Source organism: Vigna umbellata, chromosome 8, assembly GCF_029865625.1.
Source record: "Vigna umbellata cultivar VRB3 chromosome 8, Vumbellata_1.0, whole genome shotgun sequence".
In the NCBI taxonomy this organism is placed as follows: Eukaryota; Viridiplantae; Streptophyta; class Magnoliopsida; order Fabales; family Fabaceae; genus Vigna; species Vigna umbellata.
The window spans coordinates 36,509,824-36,530,912 of NC_142172.1; the positions used below are offsets into that span (position 1 = coordinate 36,509,824).

Genomic DNA, 21,089 nt, shown 5'->3' on the forward strand with positions numbered 1-21,089 from the left:
TCAAGTAAAAAAAAAAAAAGAATAGATAGATAGGTTGTTTGAGTAATAAGATGCACATTTTTTCTTTTCTTCTCTTCTGATTTCTATTTCTTCTTTTTACCAATATGAAGATGAGAGAGGATTGCAATACTTAGGAATACATTTTACTATAAATATAAAGATAACTAAAATGGATTGATTCCATTTACTTTTACTATAAATGGATATCTACTTTTATATAATGAATCATATAAATTATTCAATAGCATATTTTAACAAAATTAATATATTTATATTATAAGTCCAACATTTGGAATATTTCAATCAATTTCTCTCTCTCCCTCGCGCTATCTCTCTCCCTCCCTCCCTCCCTCCCTCTATATATATATATATACCTATTTTACATGAGTATAATATGTACAAATGTTTATTTAAAATAAAATTTATAAAATGCTTCTAATTCTTTTTATCTCGCATTTTTTTGAAATCCTTGAATTTCGATCGGTATAATTAGTTTATAAATTGGTTTTAAAATTAACTGTCTATTCAAAGAATTAGTTTCTAAATTAGTTACTATTATATACTAATTTAAAATTTTAATTTTTTGATAGTCAAAATCTTGATAGTTAATTTTAAAAATCAATTTATAATTTAATTATAATTTTTTATTTATAATATTGATTATTTTAATAACTAATAATTTTTAATTTTTGTAAATTGATTAGTCCATTGATTAATCATTACTTTTTTACTAAAATTCATATATATATATATATATATATATATATATATATATATATATATATATATATATATTCTTTTAGTGTTTTTATAGTGTTTGTATTTCATCCATTCAATCTACATTTATTAGCTATAACCGATCATAAAGTTCTGCAACCTATTTTATTAATCACATACTATAACATTGTTAGGGTTAAGAAAATATTTGCCTGAATATATATTCTTTTGATATTTCAAAGGCTTCCAACAATCCTTTTCTACAAACACAAATCGTGCAACTGATACATTTAGAGACTGGTTTGATGTAGAAACTAAACACTACAAAACATTCATTTAATAATTATCCTTACTAGCTTGCATAGCATTAAAGATATTCGGAAATATATTTCTTACTTGTCTTTTTAATTTTTACCACCAAATATTTTGGTATCAAGACAATGAAACCCACGTGAAACTGATCTCATTTTGATTTACTGATTTGTATTCATTAATTTAACCTTTGTCCTATCTATTTCTTTTAGGTTTCCTTTTATCCGAAAATGCATATTCTGGTCTACAGTGCCTCCTATACAGCGAAAACGAATTGATATATAAAAATATATAGAAAGGAACTGTCATAAGAATCTACACATCCATTTGTTTTGCTATTCACTTTTTACATAAGAGACACTCTTCAACAAAAATCTCATACAACATGATTTACCCTTGTCAAAATTTTAGATGAACATTATAAAAGGTGTATATGATGGATTGTCATGCGTATATATGGGCTATGAGTGTTCTTCGTTAATTTTAGGCCCTATTATTATCATATTTAGTTTTCAAAATCAGCAAATTGGAATTCTAGATCTTGAGCTACTTTAATCTACCCTAATAAATTCAAACCTGGTCAATGACAGTCGTAGCATGTGCTTATGTGCAGAGGATATGTAAATGGGAGAATATCCTGTCTACGAGTCAAAATCAATCTTCTGATTAGTATGAATGAATCATGATTTGAATGCATAATAAACTGAAAACAAGAAAAAAGACATGTCTTATTGCAAATTTCAATCCTCTTAACTAATTAACATGAACCTCTATCGCCTTACAAAAACTAAATTGCCAGAATGAAAGAAAGACTGGTAGGAAAACAAGATAATAAATTCAATATACCAACTGTTAATTGTATCTTATAATAAGAATCCGAAAACACACATACGAAATACAAGCAAAAGGATAAAAACCTAGGTTATTGCTGCTCCCTTATATACACATATTCAACTGTCAAATGCTCGTGCATATACTCGGAGGTTAAGCATTTAGCTGCCTTTTTCTTTATAGTACTCTTACTTCTTCAGATATATGTATATATATAGTAGCGTACAACAATATAATTTATATATACCTCAGTGTTAGTTCTGATACTTCTTCAAACCTTTCTAGGCATCCAACCTGATGATATGTGGAGAATTTGTGATCAGCTTTCAAATTATTCCGTTTGTTATACATGTCTTAATTGGAGAAAAGACGCTTGCCCTAAATTTTTTTCTAAGAATTTAATTTGATTTCTGCTTCACGCAATCTTCTCAATTAATTATATAAAGACCTACAGAAATTTGAATTACCTGAAATTACAAATAGCCTTTTCAGTATGGATGATGGCCAAGTCTTAGCTCCAAGTCCACTTCACTATCTTTCTGGTTTCCTCTCACTTGATGAATATCATCACCCACATGATGACTTGGACCAATTTGGAGACTCAGGTTGGCACCGCGAAGCTCTTGGTTCAAACTCAAAGACCGAGACCTTGACTCATAAAACTCATAATAAAAGGCACTTGCAGGAGCTGGGGGATGAAAGTGTTTGTCACAGTTCCTCTGAGACTCCAAAACGGAGTAATTAGGCCTTGCGTGTTGTTGGTTCAAAGTTTCTGAGACAAAAGGAAAGACTATGGATTCATGACTGTTGAATTTGTTAATTGAAGGTGAAGCGTCGAGTGTGAATTGCTTGGCCTTGGCCCTGTCTTTCCTATGGATATTCATATGACCCCCCAAAGCCTGAGCGTTTGTGAAACCTCTTTTGCAGAATGTGCACTCATAAGAGCGTTTAGTTCCACCAGTGTCATCTTGTGCTTCTTCTTGATCATTTTCATCACTTAAATTCTCAGGGCTGACTGGCTTCTCTGAATTCATAGCAGTGTTGATCAATGAACACACTCTTTTCTCTCAGAAAGAAATAAATTTGTGAATCTCTTACGCTCAAAGAGAATTGCAAGATGTGAGGGCTTTATATTGAGAAAAGGATGTGTAAGAAAGGTGTGAGATATAGAGACAAGAAGAAAACGTTGGGTAAAACTGTAGAAGAGTAGCGGTTTTGTATGAAGAGAGAGTGTGATTTTGGCGTTTTGTCATGGTCTTTTCCATTTAGCCGGCTCTATGATGGGTCTAAACCTTGAGAATATTTTTATCAGTTCCACCTCTCTCTCTTCCATTTCATTTGATAACAATTTCTTCTTATGTTGCTTTCATGACGTGGAGGTGGTTTTCTTTTGGCATGGCTTGTAATTTCCTTTGCCGCGTCAATGTGACTGATTCTCGGTTACTCACAACAATTCTATTCTTAACAACGATATTATGAAGAAACTTATCACTTTTTAGTGTTTCCAACTTAATTCATAGCTGTCAATTCAATTACTATATTTGATTCAAAATGCAAACAGAATGCGCAAGAGAATGCGATATACTTTTTCCTTGTTTAACAAATGCACTATGATTCACATCACCTAAAGTAAAAAGAATAAGAAGATTTTACTGTTTTGCATGATCCCATGCACATGCTTTACGGCGTAATTCTTCTAAATATAAATATTGGAGTGTTGCATGTGAAAGCAAAATTTAACAAATGAAGGAGACTCCGAGGATATGATGCACAATGTGACATGCAAGCAGAAAACGCGTTGAAGTATCCCTGGATGTCTTTATCATTCTCCTAAAAGAAAATAGTATTTTTGATATGCTGCATTTATGTTAGCGCTAGTGATTTTCTTGCATTTAACTGGCTTCCTAGCCCTTCTTCAAAAGGAAGAGACATGTGAACTATTAGCATCATCCATCTAGCGTGGTAGGGTGTACCCTAATTTGATCCCAAGCCAACCTACATTTGCATGCGATGAAATATACTCAATTTATTATATCACTAACTTTCATTCATTCAAACTGAATTAATATCCCCAACTAAACACATATCACTGTACCCTGTTTCAAATTAATGACCAAAAGGAGGGGAATGGAGCCAGTTCAAAAGGAATCATATATATTGAGGATAACCTATTGGTTATTTTAAACACAAGAATTCTCTACTCGACCAAATGTCTCCTTGTACAACAGCTCTTTAGCTGGTGCCTGATCAAGTATAGTGATCAATGTTGGCATTTTCATATAATATTTTTTGTAGAAAGAGTATACGTTTGAAACGACCAGTGATTAATCAGCTTCCTTGTAGAAAAAGCTAACTAAATCCCAAAATCAATTCATTCCAAGTTTTAGTGTGACGTTATCCTAGATATGATAAAGACTAAGTATTCAATCCTCATGAGAATAATAATCACAATTGGGTATGGGATGAAACACTGGGGTCTGTCACTGACAATTACATGAGTGCTGAACTACAGCTTGCATTGTCTTTCCAGCATGTAGTTAAGGTTGTCATGGACTTAATTATCATCATTTTTTCTTACGCCTGCATTTCCAAAGACATGGTCAGTTCTTCTCCAATCGCGTTACAGGAACAAGGAATACTAAAATATCTTCCTGTTATAATTTCATATAGATTACGTTTCCTAATAGTGATAAAAGGTGAAAAGTTAGATGAACTCTAAAAGCAGTTCAAATTTGTTAATTAAAAATTGTTAAAATAGTTTATTAATTCCAACTTTACCTATAGATAAAAATATATTTTTGTAATTTTTGAAATTTTGTAGCCTTTCCTTTAAAGATCAATTACTTTGGAAATAAGTTTTTAGTTCTCATTATTATGTTTTTTGTCATGTATTTTATAATTAATCTTATATTATATCTTAAATTTTTCTTAAGTAAATCGAAAATAAAATGAATATATATTATACCAAAAAAGGGAAAGGAGATAAACAAAAAAAAGTGTAATAAAACGTTACCTTTCGTAAGAATGGTAAAAAGTAAATTTAAATATATTTTAAGGTTGAGAAATCAGAAACTAAAAGCTAAAATGGCATCTTGAAGTGGCGTATCAGAAAGTATTAAAAGTTATTAAAATAATTAAGCTTATTTAACAAAATCACTATTAACACATAGTTAAACAATTTTTCAACAAATAAAAAAAGTTTAAAATGTTTGGAAGGGATACACTTGATAAAGTAATTATTAAACAAAAATTAATTACATTTAATATTTAGAAACATGAAAGATTCATTTTTTTAATTAGTAGAAAATTTCGTAGGAAAGTATTATAAGAAAATTAGAGTTAGCACGCATATATATACCCAAGTTTCTATTTTTTTTTCCAACATCATCGAGTAACTTATATTATGAAGTTTAAATCACATTGTTATATGAAGTTTAAGCCATGTCAGAATCGTGTAACATTCGATTACCTCCATTATCTTGCATTCAATAAATTCAAGTTTTGGTTAGTTTGTTCGAATCCTATGAATTCCAAATTGGGTTAGAAGTGAAAGTGTTGCATCATTCCAAATTGTAGTGTTGATTGAAGTCAATATTTTGAAGCGGGGCTATAGAGATATATTTATGAACAATAGACGGTATCTAGACTTGATAATTACTTTGTCATTACCTCCATATAAAGTAACATTGTTTGAGAGGCCTTGGACTTCGTGTAGCAAATCCAACCTATCCCAAAATATAATAAATACAATCAACACCAGTATAGTGGGTAAGTATTTATTTGAAGTCATTACTCACTCTTTATTCTCTTTATTGATCATGTGCCTTTTCTCATATGATGTCTTAATTATGTTAGAGAATTACACCTTTGTCTTAAGATCTCACATTTCAAACCAGGTAGAGTAATTCAATCAACATCGGTCAAGTTTGATCCAGCTATATTTCGGATGCATTATTAATGTTATTTGTAAAAATTCAACAAATCAAATTATTACCCAATATAATCAACAACTAACGTTAGACAATTGGGTCGACCTCACCTCAAAGGCGTGTAGACGAGGTAAATTGTTTCCACAATGTCCAAGTCATCCCTATTCCATATAAGCACTCTCACGCTTTGGCTTGTAAAGCTATAATTGGGAACAAAATTGCAACAACTCATCCTAAGAACAATTAAGCTCATACATAGGATGGACAAAATTAATTTAATTGTACTGAACTATAATTAATTATACTTTAGTGAACTAAAAAAATTAATTGTGTTATAATAAAAACTGAATTATATTATTTTATAGTTCAATTTTAAAAAATTGAACCCCTAAAGTTATATTTTAGTTAAGTATTCATTAACTTAAAACTAATTCATTTTATATTTTTTACTTGTTTGATAGTCTCTAAAGTTGTAATTTAGTTTTGACTATTACCGATTAGATCAAACTTTCGTCATGGTCAGCTTGGCCAAATTTGGTCAAGGGTCAGCTTGGCCAAATTTGAGCGATTTCTAGTCAAGATTGAATCGAGCGAGTTTCGACTGTGGTCATTTCAATCGAATTTGTTTGATATTCAATCAGGACTGTTTCGGTTAAATTAGTCTGAGGGTCGGTTATCCTTCCTTGCTTTACTCTCTTTTGATCTTTAATTCTCTCCGAGAATGCAATCCACTTTGATGAGTTGTTGGCCTACAGAAGACACTCTGACACTCAAGCCAGATATGTTTCATAAAAAGAGGTCATTATTTTATTGTGATAGAAAAAAATGATTGTACCTGGACATCAATTGTATATTTATAGGACTTGTGACAGCCAAGTCTATTGATTAACCACTAGTGCAATATATTTTTAAGCAATCAAACCCAATAATACGTAAATTTGTAAAGCGTAAGGCAATCTGACCTATTAATACCTGTTAATTGTCCATAAATGACAATTTATATAGTACAAGGGTCAAATCAGTCGAATTTCGGCCAAGATCAACTTTGTTGAGTTTTGCTTGTGGCCTTCCTGGCCTAATTCAATTGATTTTAGGCTGGAATTGACTTAACTGAGTTTCAACTGTGTCCTTTCAATCGAATTTGACCGAATTTCGACCCTAACCTATTTCAAAATTTTGCCTAACTTGGATAGTCTTAACATTTGGTTTTGACCCGACTCATCACAACTTTTTTTAATTTTTTAATTAAAAAATATTACAATTCAATTTAAAATTAGTGTAATTTGGTTCAGAATTTGTGCAGTTTAAAAAAAATATTAAGGTACATAACAATTTAAGTCATATTATAATTCAATACAATTTATTGTAATATAGTTTGATAGAACAAAAAATAGTTCTGTTCAATTCGTTTGAACTAATTTTTAGTTCAATTCAAACAAATTAGTTTTTGGTTGAATACAATATTTAATAATATAATGTGCAATTTATTTTTTCCATCCCTACTCATAGATAAACTTGAGATAACATACAACCTATGGTCTTGTCACTTGTAGATGATCTACTGCAACATCTGAAGTATTTATGTTTTTATGATTTCACGTGAGATGTTTGATATCGAGGACTCACACATTAAATTTCGATCTAGTTTCAAATATGATTAAATACTTAATTTTTTTAATATCAAAGGCTTAGCTTTTATTTTAAAATACCTAAGATGTTGTTAGTATAGTTAAGTATCCTTTATACTAATGAAAACACAAGATTCATCAATACGAATAGCTCGCATGTCTATAGTCTAACATGTAAGAGTAGAATCTTGAAAAAGAAAATTAGGTACCCGTACAAATGTTTTAATAATAATTTTATTATAATATTTTACATATTTGCTTCCTTGAGTATACAATTGACAACTGAAACAAACCAAATAAGCACAAGATTAATAACTATCAAATAAATATGTTAGAAAAGTTAAATCTTTCATTAACAAGAAAACAAAAAAAAATTATTAAGCTACATAAAAACTATAATAATTAACCACCATTTTGTATTGACTTCGAAAACATCATTTTTATTTTTTTATTTCAATAATATTGGATACAATCTTGAAAGAACTTTCATTTTCCACTTCTTCATAATTATATATTTCCTATTATCATTTGCATACATGAACCATGAAAGATGATGAATTTAAAATATAAATAGGATAATTTAAGTAGATTTTGTTATTATTCAAAAAATTCATACTTTCATTTAGAAGGACAATATTTTGAGCTAAGAGACAATTCTTATAATTGTTAGAATCTACGAACTAACGTTGGATGTAAGCAAGAGAGTTGATTTAGAATTTAAATGTAAAGTGAAGAAATAACAATAAAAATAAAATAGAAGAGGATTAATACACAAGGATTAAAACAGTAAAAAAAAATTGTTGCGAATTATATAGAATGAAATAAATAATCATGTTTAATTTCTACAAATGAAAGTTCTATCTACAGAAATTTTGTGAATTAACGAAGTTGCAATAAATTCCATACAAAATTGAATATTATTTTTACTATTATTGTGGTGATACAAAACATTTTTATTATATTTTACATTGAAGATTTAGTTCGGCTTATGAAAAAAAGATCCTTAAGTTTATTGTTAACGATAAAAAATGTTTCTCCGAGAAACAGGGAATACAGTGTTTGCTTGATCAGTAAATTCTGATCAAGTTTGGGCTATTATGTAAGTTCCAAAGCCGGGCTAAGCCGAGAAAAAGTACGTCCTTATTGTAGATGAGATAATAAGAAGTGAAGGTGTAAAGAGTTTCTATCCAATTGTTGGAACCTGATAAACAAATCCCTCTTTATTGATCCAAACCCAAACCCTATCACATTGGAAATTAGCTATGACCGATGATCCTTCAGGCACAATTATAGCATTCACCAAAGGATTCTCTCTCTCAATTGTAGCCTCTGCCACTGTTCCTTTCGCTCCAACCAACTCTGGCCATGACCTCTTACCTGCACATGTATACAACAACCATCATCAAACTAATACAACATACTAACTGCTATCTATGCACTTCATCCAACATATACTTTTACCTTTGCACTCCGACATTTTCTTTCGCCTTTCTTGATAATTCTTGTGTTCCAGATATACATATGCCTTGTTGTCTGGGGGGGTATTTATAGTTTGTTTCGTGACATTTGTCCAAATTTATATGACTTAGTTTAATACAATTATGAATGAGTTTGCAGGCCTATCGATGGTATCATAGATATTTATTAATAAACTTTTATAAATCTAATTTTTTTAAAACATATAGGACATCTTATGACATTATACAAAATAAAAAGACTTAACAGAGAAGAATTGTATATAAAATTAAAAAAGATAGATTAAATTATTCTATTTAATTTAAAATATAATGATTATATTGAAACCCAAAACATATTGATGGTAATTTAATATCCGACCGACTCAGTTTACGACAACGTAGACGGACAGAGAGACTTGTAATTGAAGTTGAATTAAGAATTAGGAGTGACGACAACGATGTTAGCTTCTTGATTTAACCGGCCAAATAGCTTAAATAGTATAAATAAAATGTTTAAAATAGACCTTAACAAACAAGGAAAAGTAAACTCCTATGAAAATATATTCTTAGTTTCTTAATATTTTTTAAAAATTAAAATTAAGCTCTTTCAAAATTTTAAACTAAACTGATAAATAATTCAAATATTATTATAAAATATATTTAAAACGTAATTTAACAAAATTTAATTAAAATGATTTTATACACGTATTTTAAAAATTATAAAACTAAATTTAATCAAAATTTCAAAAATAAAAACTAAATAATCAAGAGTTTATAAATAAAAGTAACAAGTATGACCTCGTCTAAGCTATCTGTGAAAGGGCCATAGCAATAATGTTTTATAACAAGGGTCAATTATAACTCATCTATATCTTTGTATCTATTCAAAATTTTATGCAAAATGTTTAGCTGCTTAAGATAACTTGGATTGATAGCTTACTGTTTTAACCATAAATGAAAGTATTTATCGAAAATAGTACAGTGTTATTAAGACCTTTTAGTTATTGAAAAATATTAAATATGTTTGTAATTTTGAATATATTACATATCTTTTTTATGGCATTTAATTATTCTACCATTATGATATTCACCATCCATTATTTAAGAAAAATAAATGTTATCACTATTTTTGGCCAAAATATTTTCATTAAAAGCATGAATCGTGATTTATGTGTTGAAAAATTTTAATTTAAACTATCGAAGATGTCGAGGGAATACATAATGTTTATTAATTTTCATAAAATCAAGATAAGCACAAGTTCGCATATTTAACTTCTTATTCCTCCGAAGAAAAAACTTCCTATTTCATGTTGACTTACTACATGGACGGAGGTACGGTCCCCTTCATAGACTGTATTTGTTAATTTCTATTCATAAATACAAATTAAAATATTGATGTTTTGTTTAATAAATTTTTATCTATATTATCTTTTGTGTTGGTTTTTTTACTAAAATATATTTAATGAAGATAAGAAATTAAACTGAAGAAGAAGAGAGAGAAAAAACATCAATAACAAATATTTGAAAAAAAAAACCTCCTACAGATTCAAAATTACGTACATATACTCTGGTTTGTACTAATTAAAAAATTACGTACACATCATCAATCGAAGCCATCGAAACCATCTATTTTTTATTGATTAAATCAGACGGTCAGAAGTGCTCTCGTTCTTTAGTTATATTATCATGTTACCAGAAAAAATCCAGAAGGAGTAGAGCACACTTTTTAATGGCAGATTCATTCATGTCATGAATATTGAAACTTTTATGCATAAGTAATAACGCACAAATTTTATTATATTAGATTAATTTTCTTAATTAACCAGCAATAAATGGAGATAAATAGTTAATTCCTTGGAGAAAAAATGAAAGATAGTTTGAACATAATGAAAAATGAGAAGAAGAAGAAGAAGGTAGTTTGTTATATATGATGATCCTTGTTTTATATTGAAAGAAATAACATAATTGAATATAAGTCGTTATTTAAATAGTATATTGATGACTTATAAGATATGAAGTGGGTGAGTGTGAAGTTGCTATCCAATGATGGGAGTCTGATAAACGATTCCCTCTTTGGTAACCCAAACCCGAACCCTGTCACAACGGAAATCAGTGGTGACAATGGATCCCTTCAGCACAGTTTCAGCTTCCACATAAGGATTCTCTCTCTCAATCGTAGCCACTGCCACCGATCCTTCAACTCCGACTAACTCAGGCCATGAGCTCTTACCTGCACACACACATCAAATATCAAATTTTATATATCAATCCCCAAACCCTTATTCTATTCATATGCTTCCCATACAACAATAGATTTACCTTTGCACTCCGACATTTTTTCTCTTCTGCTTTCTTAATGCAATTCTTCTCTGTGTGATTTAGATGCGTTGATATGAGGGGGTATTTATAGTTTCTTCTAAGGCAATCTTATGTGCCTACTTTTCAATTATGTACGCTTCAAGTTAATAATAAGATTCTCAATATTCATCCAAACAACATTTTTCAAACATTTCCGATCTCACGCAAACAGTCTTCTATTTTGAAACTCTTAGCTGCTCATCAACCCTTCAAATGTTTACACACATAGATTTCAATTTCTAATATTGCCGCTTACTGTTTCATGACCCAAAGTAAGTTGTGGCGTTGTATAATTGCTTGCCATAACGTATATTACAGTTATATTATAATTTATCAATATGTAAGCTTTTGCATTTACTTTTGCAAAAAATATAAATCACTTTCTTAAAAATAATATATGATATACATAAGTTAATTGATTAAAATTAATTTTATCTGATATTTTAATTAGGATAAAAGCACAACTATTTGAATGACTTAAAGGTTAGATTTATGAAGAGATGTTCACGTACATACAAAATCATAACTATTATATATCCTTTTAACCTGAATTTCATTCAAATTGTGGATATCACTTAAAAGAAGATTTTCTAACCAAAATATAGAAATTATATAGATTATGTAAGTTGGACATTGTTGTTGGATTTTCTATTCTCTTTTTGGTATTTGGACAGCAGGTTTATAAGGTGGCATCCAGTTTCACCCAAGTTGAAGCGATTTGAAAGCGTCATCACCAAGAAAGAAAGGTTAAGGATTAGAAAAAAAAATATAGTACAAGATAGGAACTGAGAGAAGCAGGACTTGATCAACTTTTAGGATTGCAAAAGTAAAAGAAAGATTGCCTCATACGCCTTTTGAGGGAGCATGAGGGAATTTTTCACTAGTAGTAACTATTTCCAGGAACTATAGGCATTCTCAGGGCGATCGTAAATATTGTCACAAAATTAAAATTTTAGCTCATTTAGAATTTTATTTCACCAATAGTTTTGATTCCTAAGGTTTTTTTCCCTTGAATGGATTTGGGAGAGAGTGTTTGAGGAGATTTGAGAGAATTTGAAGGTAAATTTTTTTGTTGTTTATTTAAGTGGATTTGGAGGTAAGTGAAAGTAGATTTGGAAGTAAATTTTTTTAATCTGTCACATCAATCAAATTTTACATTAATTTTTACAAACTTTATTTTCAAATTCACTCTCACTTACCTCCAAATCCACTCAAATAAACAACAAAAAAATTTATCTTCAAATCCCCTCAATCACTCTCCCCAATCCATTCAAGTGAACAAAGAGAAGGTTTTAATTGCCCTAATGAGTCCACATATTCATTATATATATATATATATATATATATATATATATATATATATATATATATATATATTATTGGTTTCTCAATATAAGGAAGTGTTAATATATATAGTCACTCTTCACCATTCTTCCAAAAAAAAGACTCAATTTATCTATTAACAATATTTTTAAAATTATTGTGATCAGTAATTTCTAGCAAAAGTTGCTTCATTTTGGTGCTTTAATCGATTTATAGTTTGTTTGTTTTGGTACCAATCCTATGCCTCGTGCATGTTTTGCTGTGACGTAGGATGGAAGCTAATCATAATAATCACGTTGTCAAAATTTATACAGAATGATTTGTCAAACTATATAATGTCACGCAACTGTGCTATTTGAAAATCTTTTGCGGCTGAATTGTCTGACTGTAATCACAAACCTTCAAAATTCTAACCTATCCACATATATGGAAGTGTTCGCAAGATGTTTTATTTTTGAAGGTAATCAAATTTTTGTAAGGTAATAGATTTGGATTAAAAAACACAAAAAAACTTCGTTGATAAATTCAAAAAATTATGTGAGCTTAGTCACGACTCGTAGTTATGTTGGGGTGGACAAGTTTTATAGAGGTTAGCTTACATTGTTCCATTTTGTCAAGCTAAAACGAGGTAAGACGGTTCACGTTACCATCCCTACATACACTCAATCAAAGAGATTGATCTAAACTCTCCTAAACATGTTTATTCCTCAAACTTAGAATTAGTGTGATGAAAAATGAATTCCTTCATCTTAGGAATTTTTCACTTGAATGAGCTTGTGAACAAAAGTGTAAAAGTAATCTTAATAACGTGCCAAAATTATTTTATGAATTTGAAATGAGTATCTTCTAGATGAGGACTTTTAGAACTATAATATCTCTAATACACTATTTCTTCATCTCCCTTTCAATAAATTATTAACAAGAAAGGTGTTATATTCCTCTGTAGAACTCTATCTAATATAAAATAAATTTGCATTTATCTTTTTCTTTGCATAATATGTAAAGAACTTCCCATCAAGATAACAAAATTTTTGTAAAATATGTAGTTCACAAGAAATACAGCATCCTATTCATCGTTATAATTATGGAAATACTTCTCAAGAAAGTCTAACATTAAGTATGTTACTTGGTTAATTATGTTAGTTAGAATTAATAATTTGGTTTTATAACTAAATAATAATATGATTGGATATATCATTACTTGATTAACTATATCATCTTAAGTGAGTACATCACATATTTACTAAGTGTGTACTTTGCGTTAAATATGGTAGAAAAGAGTTTTGACACCGGTTATTTTTTATATTGTATTTTGGTTCAACAATCGAAACATATCTAAACGAAATAAAAAAAGTAATTTTTTTAACATATTCAAATGAGATAAGAAAAATGAATAGTTATTTTTTACTTCAGTTATAAACCGAAGCATAAAGTTCAATATTATGTTTCAGTTTTAGGAGAATCGAAGCATAAAAACATAAATAAATAATGAAAAAGAAATTGACTTCGGTTCTCATGAAAATCGAAACCTAATCTCTTTCTAATTTTTTATTTATTTTAAGAGTATTAGATTTTGATTATTAGCATAAGAAAAAACCTGATACCTTTAAAATTATAAAATATTTTAAATAAGAAAGAATATGAAGCTTCAATTATTACTAGAACAAAAGCCTAATACTTCTTTATGTTTCAATTTTAAAATAAGTGAAGTATAATGTAAAAAAAATTTTAAATACTTTTTTTTTTGTTTTTGTTTCTAACTACATATTAAATTGCACAAAATTAGAAAGAATGGACACATTATATTTATCACACTTGGAATCAGTCAAAATCTAAATACAACAATATGTTATCTTACAATCAAATATACATATAAGTACAAAACACAATTAACAAATACTAATGAATGTTAAGAAGATGAAATGACAAGGATTGTAAGAAGAAAAAGAAGAAAAAATTGCGAAACAAAAATTTAGAAGAAGAAGAAACTATAGTATTCTCACAAAGAATAAGTAATGAAGGTCATTGTACAACTTTTGCAAATATTAACCATAGAAAAAATTTTAGACCTCAAATATTATAGTAAAATTGCATCATAAAAGACAGTAGAGTTTGGTTTTAAAAATAATTTATACCTAAAATTTTTATCTCCGTGACAAACATGAAATTTTTGTGAATCATTAGGTGTTGGTTATTTATAACTCAAAAAATAAAGATTTTATGCTTTATTTTTTTTTAACAACTAGAGTATTGTTACTATGGGCTCATAGCCGACCGATCGGTAAGATCAGCCCGACCGATGATACTTCGCAGGTCAATGAACCGATCGGTAAAATCAGTCCGACCGATGATACCTCTCAGTGAACCGATCGGTTATATCAGCCGTTAAGGTAATTAATGGTAATAACTGTCGGGGAGTTAATGAGGATAATTATCATTTATTGATAATTAAATAGTCATTCATTGGTAGTTAATGAGTTAGACCCAACGGTAAGCTCTTTATAATTTATAAATATATTTCTGGCAAAGGAGACAGGTAACTTAACTTGAACTGAAAGCTTAGAGCTCTGATAACTAAATCTTGATTACAAGATTATTACGCAAAGTCACTGAACGTCGGAGTGTCTTTTGCAGGCACCCTCCCCCGCGGCTTGGACAAGGAGAAGAGGGAAGACAACACAATTGGACATCGGAGCAGATAACTTTGAATATTTTGGATTAGGGTTCTAAATCCTGCCGAAACAAGTATATATCTTTTTTCTCTGATAAAATAATTAAAAAAGATAATAAATTTTGAAATTTTAGCAAACTTTTATGTCTTGATTTTTAAGAAACAGTAAAGGTTTATAGACTTTGACTTTTTCAAAAACTTAAATCTTGTAAAATTTTTAAAATTATATTTACTCTAAAATTGAAACACATAATATGATTTTAAAAGTCAATACTATAGTAATGATTAAAAAAGATGGTGTGCGAAAATCTTGATCACGGGATAAGTTGTGATTTGAAAATGTACGTTATTGTTCTTTGATGGGGAATTGTTTGGGTGAGTTTAAGACAACGAAAAAAAAATTAGGAATGATGTTAGGATAAGTGAACTGTAGAATTAAGTGTTTAAATTTGTTTTTCACACTTTGGCTTAGCAAGAAAGAAAAAAAACTGATCAAGCAAAAGAAATGATTGAAATGCTTTGGATGAATTTTTTTTAACAAATGGCTGCTGAGTTCTGCAAACAAAAAAGTGTCCTCTTGAAAACATTTTATTTCTCTATTTAAGTTTTTGCTACGCAAATCTCTATACGATTTCTCTACATTTTTAAAAAATAAAAATGAATAATTCTTGTATGATATGCTTATTCATAGCCATTTGGGACCATATAGCAATTATTTTTACTGCAAGGGTCAAAAGGTTTAGCGGCTTAACTTAACTTGGATTGGTAGCTTACTGTTTTAACCATAAATGTCTGAAAATATTTATAAAAAACTAATGCAGTGTATTAAGTACTTTTAGTTATTTAATTAAACATATTAAATATGCTCGTAATTTTGAATATATTAAATATCTTTTTTTTTTGCACTAAATTATTCGCATTATTATATTCAACAATCCATTTAAGAAAAAAAAAATTGGTCCCAGTATTTTTGGTGAAAATATGTTCATTAAAGGCATGAATCGTGATTCATGTGTTGAAAAAAATCTCACTAAAATTATTGAAGATGTCGAAAGAATACATAATGTTTATGATTTTTTCATAAAATCAAGATTAACACAAGTTTGCCTATTTAAATTCTTATTTTCCGAAGAAAAAACTTCTTATTTCAATGTTGATTTTCTACATGGACGGAGTTACGGCCCCTTCTTAGGTAGTATTTGTAATTCTATTTATAAATACAAATTGAAATATCGATGGTTCTTTTAATAAACTTCTATCTATATTATCTTTTGTATTGTTTTTCTTACTAAATTAATTTAATTGATAAAGAAAGACTAAACTAACGAAGAAGAGAACGAAATGTTAATAACAAATCTAGTTTTGAAAAAAAGAAGAAAAAAAAACTACCACGGATTCAAATATACCTACATACTCTGTTTGTACATAATAAAATATTAGCTGCTGAGTTTATTAATAAAAAGTTATTTAATTATTCTAATTTTATTTGAAACAAATTTTACTACGGAGGACAAAAATGGTCATGCCGAAAATTACGACATGGATTGAATATTTTAGTATGTTAATCTTTTTAAGCATGTTCTGTACAACTCGGAACTCTAAACCAACTTGATTGAATATACGTATATAGGGTTTTCGATTTATAATAGTAAAAATGTGAACTAAATCCAAAATATAAACAAAAAATTATAATACACTAACTAAAGATAAAAGATAAATATAAAATAAAAATTAAATATAAAATAAAAATTAAATATAAAATAAAGATAATATATATTCTCTTCAAGTTAGTGCATACTGATAATATGTACTAAGTTTGTTACTAATATAATCTATATTAAGTGGAAAAGTGAAAACAATAATACCAAATTACTAATGATTTATCATATATATAATTTATATTAATTTAAATTCTTAAAATCTATTAGAATCAGTACAACATGTTATTTATATTTCTTTTAAGCAACTTTTCTATTTGCTTTTTTTTCTAGTTTATTCAAAAATAATTCATTCATTTGCGTCTAATTAGTCAAAAAGTTCAATTAATTGACATTTATTTTCTTGTTTCAATTAAATTTAAAGTCATTTCTATTTTTAATAGATTTATATTTATAAATTATAAATTATATAATTATAAATATTATTTAATTTAAAAAATAACTTATAGAAATTATTATTTATACTAATTTAATTAAATAAAAATAAAATTATTGAAATTATGCAAGTCACAAATTGACCAACAAATTGGCAGACCAAACGCTATATATAGGACGGGCAAATACAGGATGGACAGACCGCAATTCCATTTCCACATAAACACTTGGATTAAAGTTTTAAAAAGAAACCATTCCATAACAAAAAAAAATTAGAAAAATTTTTCGTATATACTTCTCAATTTCCTTAGTTATATCTAATACCTAATAAAAAATATTATTTTTACTTTTCTAGTTGATTTACTCTAAACTATTTTATATTTTAAAATAAAAATATTATTTTATTAGGTAGAATAGAAATTAAGGTGTTTGTGTATTATCACCTTAAGAAAACATTAAAAAAAATATAAACACACCTAGTGACATATTCATTCATGAATATTGAAACTTTATTGCATAAGTAAAATTTTATTATATTAGATTAATTTTCTTAATTAAGCAGCAATAAATGGAGATATATAGTTAATTCCTTGGAGAAGGAAAATGAAACAGAATTTGAAGATAAATAATGAAAAATGAGAAGAAGGTAGTTTGTTTCATTTTGAAAGAGGTAACATAAATGGAGATAAGTCCTTATTTAAGTATTATATGGAAGAGTGTGAAGTGGCTATCCAATGATGGGAGGCTGATAAACGATTCCCTCTTTAGTGACCCAAACCCGAACCCTGTCACAACGGTAATCAAAGGTGACTGCGGATCCCTTAAGCACAGTGTGAGCATCCACATAAGGATTCTCCCTCTCAATTGTAGCCACTGCCACCAATCCTTTAACTCCGACTAACTCAGGCCATGACCTCTTACCTGCACACACACATCAAATGTCAACAACCCTTTTTCTATTCATTCATGCTTCCTATACAACATATTTACCTTCGCACGACATCGTTTCTCTTCTTTCTTTGTGCAATTCTTCTCTCTCATTTACATGCGTTCATGTGTGCCGCTATTTATAGTTTCTTCTGGTCATGAACACAACGGTGTGTCTATTTTTCAATTAATTACTTGTTACGTACGCCTGAGGATACAAACAAGATTTGTCAAACATTTCCATCTTTTGAAACTCTTTTTCTACTCAATTCCCCTTCAAATCTTTACACACCTAACTTCAAATTTCTAATCTAACCGCATACTGTTTCCTCAACTAAGTCCAAAATATGTGGCTCTTCGCCCCTCTATTAATTGCTTACCATAACATATATATATGTTATAATTTATATCAATATGTACGCTCTTGCATTTATTTTGAGAAAAATATAAACCACTTTCTTTCAAAAGTAAGATATATGTATAGGTTATGGATTGAACTAATCGGATTGTTCGTAACACTGTTAACCAATGATTCTAGTCAAATCAATTAATCATCAAGGTTATGGATTGAACTAATCGGTACATACTCTTTAAGAAGGTTAATCAATTTAAAAATAAAATATAATTATTCATATTTGGATTGTAATTAGACAAAGATTAATAAAAAAATATATCCTCTAACATATAAATTAAAGTTTGAAATAGAAAGACAGTTTACATATATATACTACTAGATTCATTGTTAATAATTAACTTTGATATCGAAGTGTCTTTTATAAGTACTCCAAACGGTTTGATACATTATTTTGGATTTTTAAACAATAATCAAATATGACACAATACAACTCGAACCATTAACTCCGACTCTATTTTCGAAACAAGGATAAGCAGAACAAAATCTAATTGAATGATTTAAAATGACGAGATTCTCACATAAAAAGATTTTTCAACCAGAAATATACAAATTATATAAATTATATAATTACTCTTCCACTAAAAAACCCAGAGATATTTTCGGAAACGAGTAATAGATGCTCTTGCATAAGGTACTAAATGTGTATGGTATTGGATTTCTTATTCTCTTTTTGGAGAATATGTTTTTTCTTATTGCGATTTTTGTAATTGCAACTAGATTTCTTATTTACGCATAGCTAAATCTATTGAGAATAGGGATTTTGTAGTTCCAACCAAATGCGTAAATAAGGAAGTGTTAATAAATAGATGATATTTTTAAAATTATTCTGATCAGTAATTTCAAGTAAAAGTTGCTTTGTTTTAGTCGATTTATAGTTTGTTTGTTTTGGTACCAATCCTATGTGTGGCCCCCTGAACTGTGCATCATGTTTTGCTGTGACGTAAGTTAATAATATTAATCACGTTATCAAAATTTATACAGAAAAGATTTGTCAAACCGTACAATGTCACCCAACTGTTCTATTTGAAACTCTTTTACAGCTGAATTGTCTGGCTGAATAAACCTTCAAAATTCTAACCTATCCACATATATACTTTTAACGTATTTCATCTCTGTCGAAGTTTATGGTCATTTCTACTATTATAAAAAAAATATGTACAACATTTTGAGATATTAGAAAAAGGTAAAACCATCGTCTTGTTTAATTTTATTCACTTTTTTATATCAACTTGTGATATTCAAAGTGGACGATAAAGAACAGGAGGCTCCCACCATGTTTGGAGTTTGCAATTGAAAAATACGTAGTTGTATTCAATCTCCAAGCGTCGTGATCTTCACAAGCTACTCATTCAAGTACCTAAACCACTGCAATAGTATAAATAAAAGTATATTCGACATTAGCAAATATGAGAATAAATAAGTAGCCAGAAAATAAATAAATAAATAAATGCACAATTTGATTTTACAGTTTTTATTCATGAAAATAATTTTTTATTTTCATTCTTACAAAATATACAAAATGAGTTGTAGAATTAAGTTAATTGATTTAATTACATAGACATTAAACCCTTACTATAGTTTGATACAAGAGATATAAATAATAAAGAAGAGTTCTAACGTGGCTATGTATGAAATTCATTAGTGTAGAAAAAGAATACAATAATTATTATTTTGAACATTACTAGGTTTCAAATTTCCAATCGAAACAAGACAAAATAATAAAAAATAGTGAAATTTTGGTTTGGTAATGAACCAAAGTATAAACGTAAATATTTTGTTTTGGTTCAATATTATATTATTAAATATTCAATATTAAAATAATTATTTTTTCTTTTCATCAATATTAAATATTAAGAGAGAAATAATAACTATAAAAAAATAATAACCGATTTATAATCACTATCTATAATTCAATCTTTTGTAGATTGGTTGGTTGTAACACATGATAATAAAAAATAATTCATCCTCTACAATCTTGGTATCTTTTTGAGGATCTTAGGATTTGCATATCGTTTTTACATGTCTCAATTGATTACATGTGTGACATTTTACATTTTGCTTGAAAATTATTTTCTTGCAATAGAGGCAAGGTGGAAAAACTTGTGCATTATTCTATTTACTCCTTTTGTTGTTTATAACTATGAAGTATGAAATAAGCAACTCTAATGATATGATCTTCTCTCACTAATATGTCTTGCTCTTGTGCTTGCAAGGCATGTATCATCTCTATTAAAGTAATTATGACAAATCTTTTGTGTTTTCTAAGGAAATAATGGATATTTCATATTTTTCTAGCATTTTCATCATAATTTTCTTAACATCCAAAAACTTCTTCCCCAACAGTTTTACCTTGTTAACAAAACCTAATAATTTGTTTGAATATTCTTTAATTATCTCATATATTTTTATCTTTTACATCTCAAACTCA

General features: G+C 28.4%; 4 protein-coding genes across 4 annotated transcripts; all 4 read right to left on the reverse strand.

Moving 5' to 3' along the window:
* Positions 1 to 2,348: 2,348 nt before the first annotated feature.
* Positions 2,349 to 2,894, reverse strand: LOC148194596 (transcriptional regulator TAC1-like). The gene has a single exon (XM_088096242.1). The coding sequence runs from the start codon at positions 2,892 to 2,894 to the stop codon at positions 2,349 to 2,351; it is 546 nt and encodes a 181-aa protein (XP_087952368.1).
* Positions 2,895 to 8,311: 5,417 nt separating this feature from the next.
* On the reverse strand, positions 8,312 to 9,094 carry LOC148194597 (glu S.griseus protease inhibitor-like). The gene is made up of 2 exons (XM_088097902.1): positions 8,879 to 9,094; positions 8,312 to 8,794 (listed from the first exon to the last, which is right to left on the reverse strand). Exons 1-2 carry the CDS (start codon positions 8,892 to 8,894, stop codon positions 8,601 to 8,603), a joined length of 210 nt encoding a protein of 69 aa, XP_087954028.1. The 5' UTR covers positions 8,895 to 9,094; the 3' UTR covers positions 8,312 to 8,600.
* Positions 9,095 to 10,768: 1,674 nt separating this feature from the next.
* On the reverse strand, positions 10,769 to 11,252 carry LOC148194598 (glu S.griseus protease inhibitor-like). The gene is made up of 2 exons (XM_088097733.1): positions 11,194 to 11,252; positions 10,769 to 11,104 (listed from the first exon to the last, which is right to left on the reverse strand). The coding sequence occupies exons 1-2, from the start codon at positions 11,207 to 11,209 to the stop codon at positions 10,911 to 10,913; spliced, it is 210 nt and encodes a 69-aa protein (XP_087953859.1). The 5' UTR covers positions 11,210 to 11,252; the 3' UTR covers positions 10,769 to 10,910.
* Positions 11,253 to 17,901: 6,649 nt separating this feature from the next.
* On the reverse strand, positions 17,902 to 18,407 carry LOC148194599 (glu S.griseus protease inhibitor-like). The gene is made up of 2 exons (XM_088097740.1): positions 18,310 to 18,407; positions 17,902 to 18,240 (listed from the first exon to the last, which is right to left on the reverse strand). Exons 1-2 carry the CDS (start codon positions 18,320 to 18,322, stop codon positions 18,047 to 18,049), a joined length of 207 nt encoding a protein of 68 aa, XP_087953866.1. The 5' UTR covers positions 18,323 to 18,407; the 3' UTR covers positions 17,902 to 18,046.
* Positions 18,408 to 21,089: the final 2,682 nt, after the last annotated feature.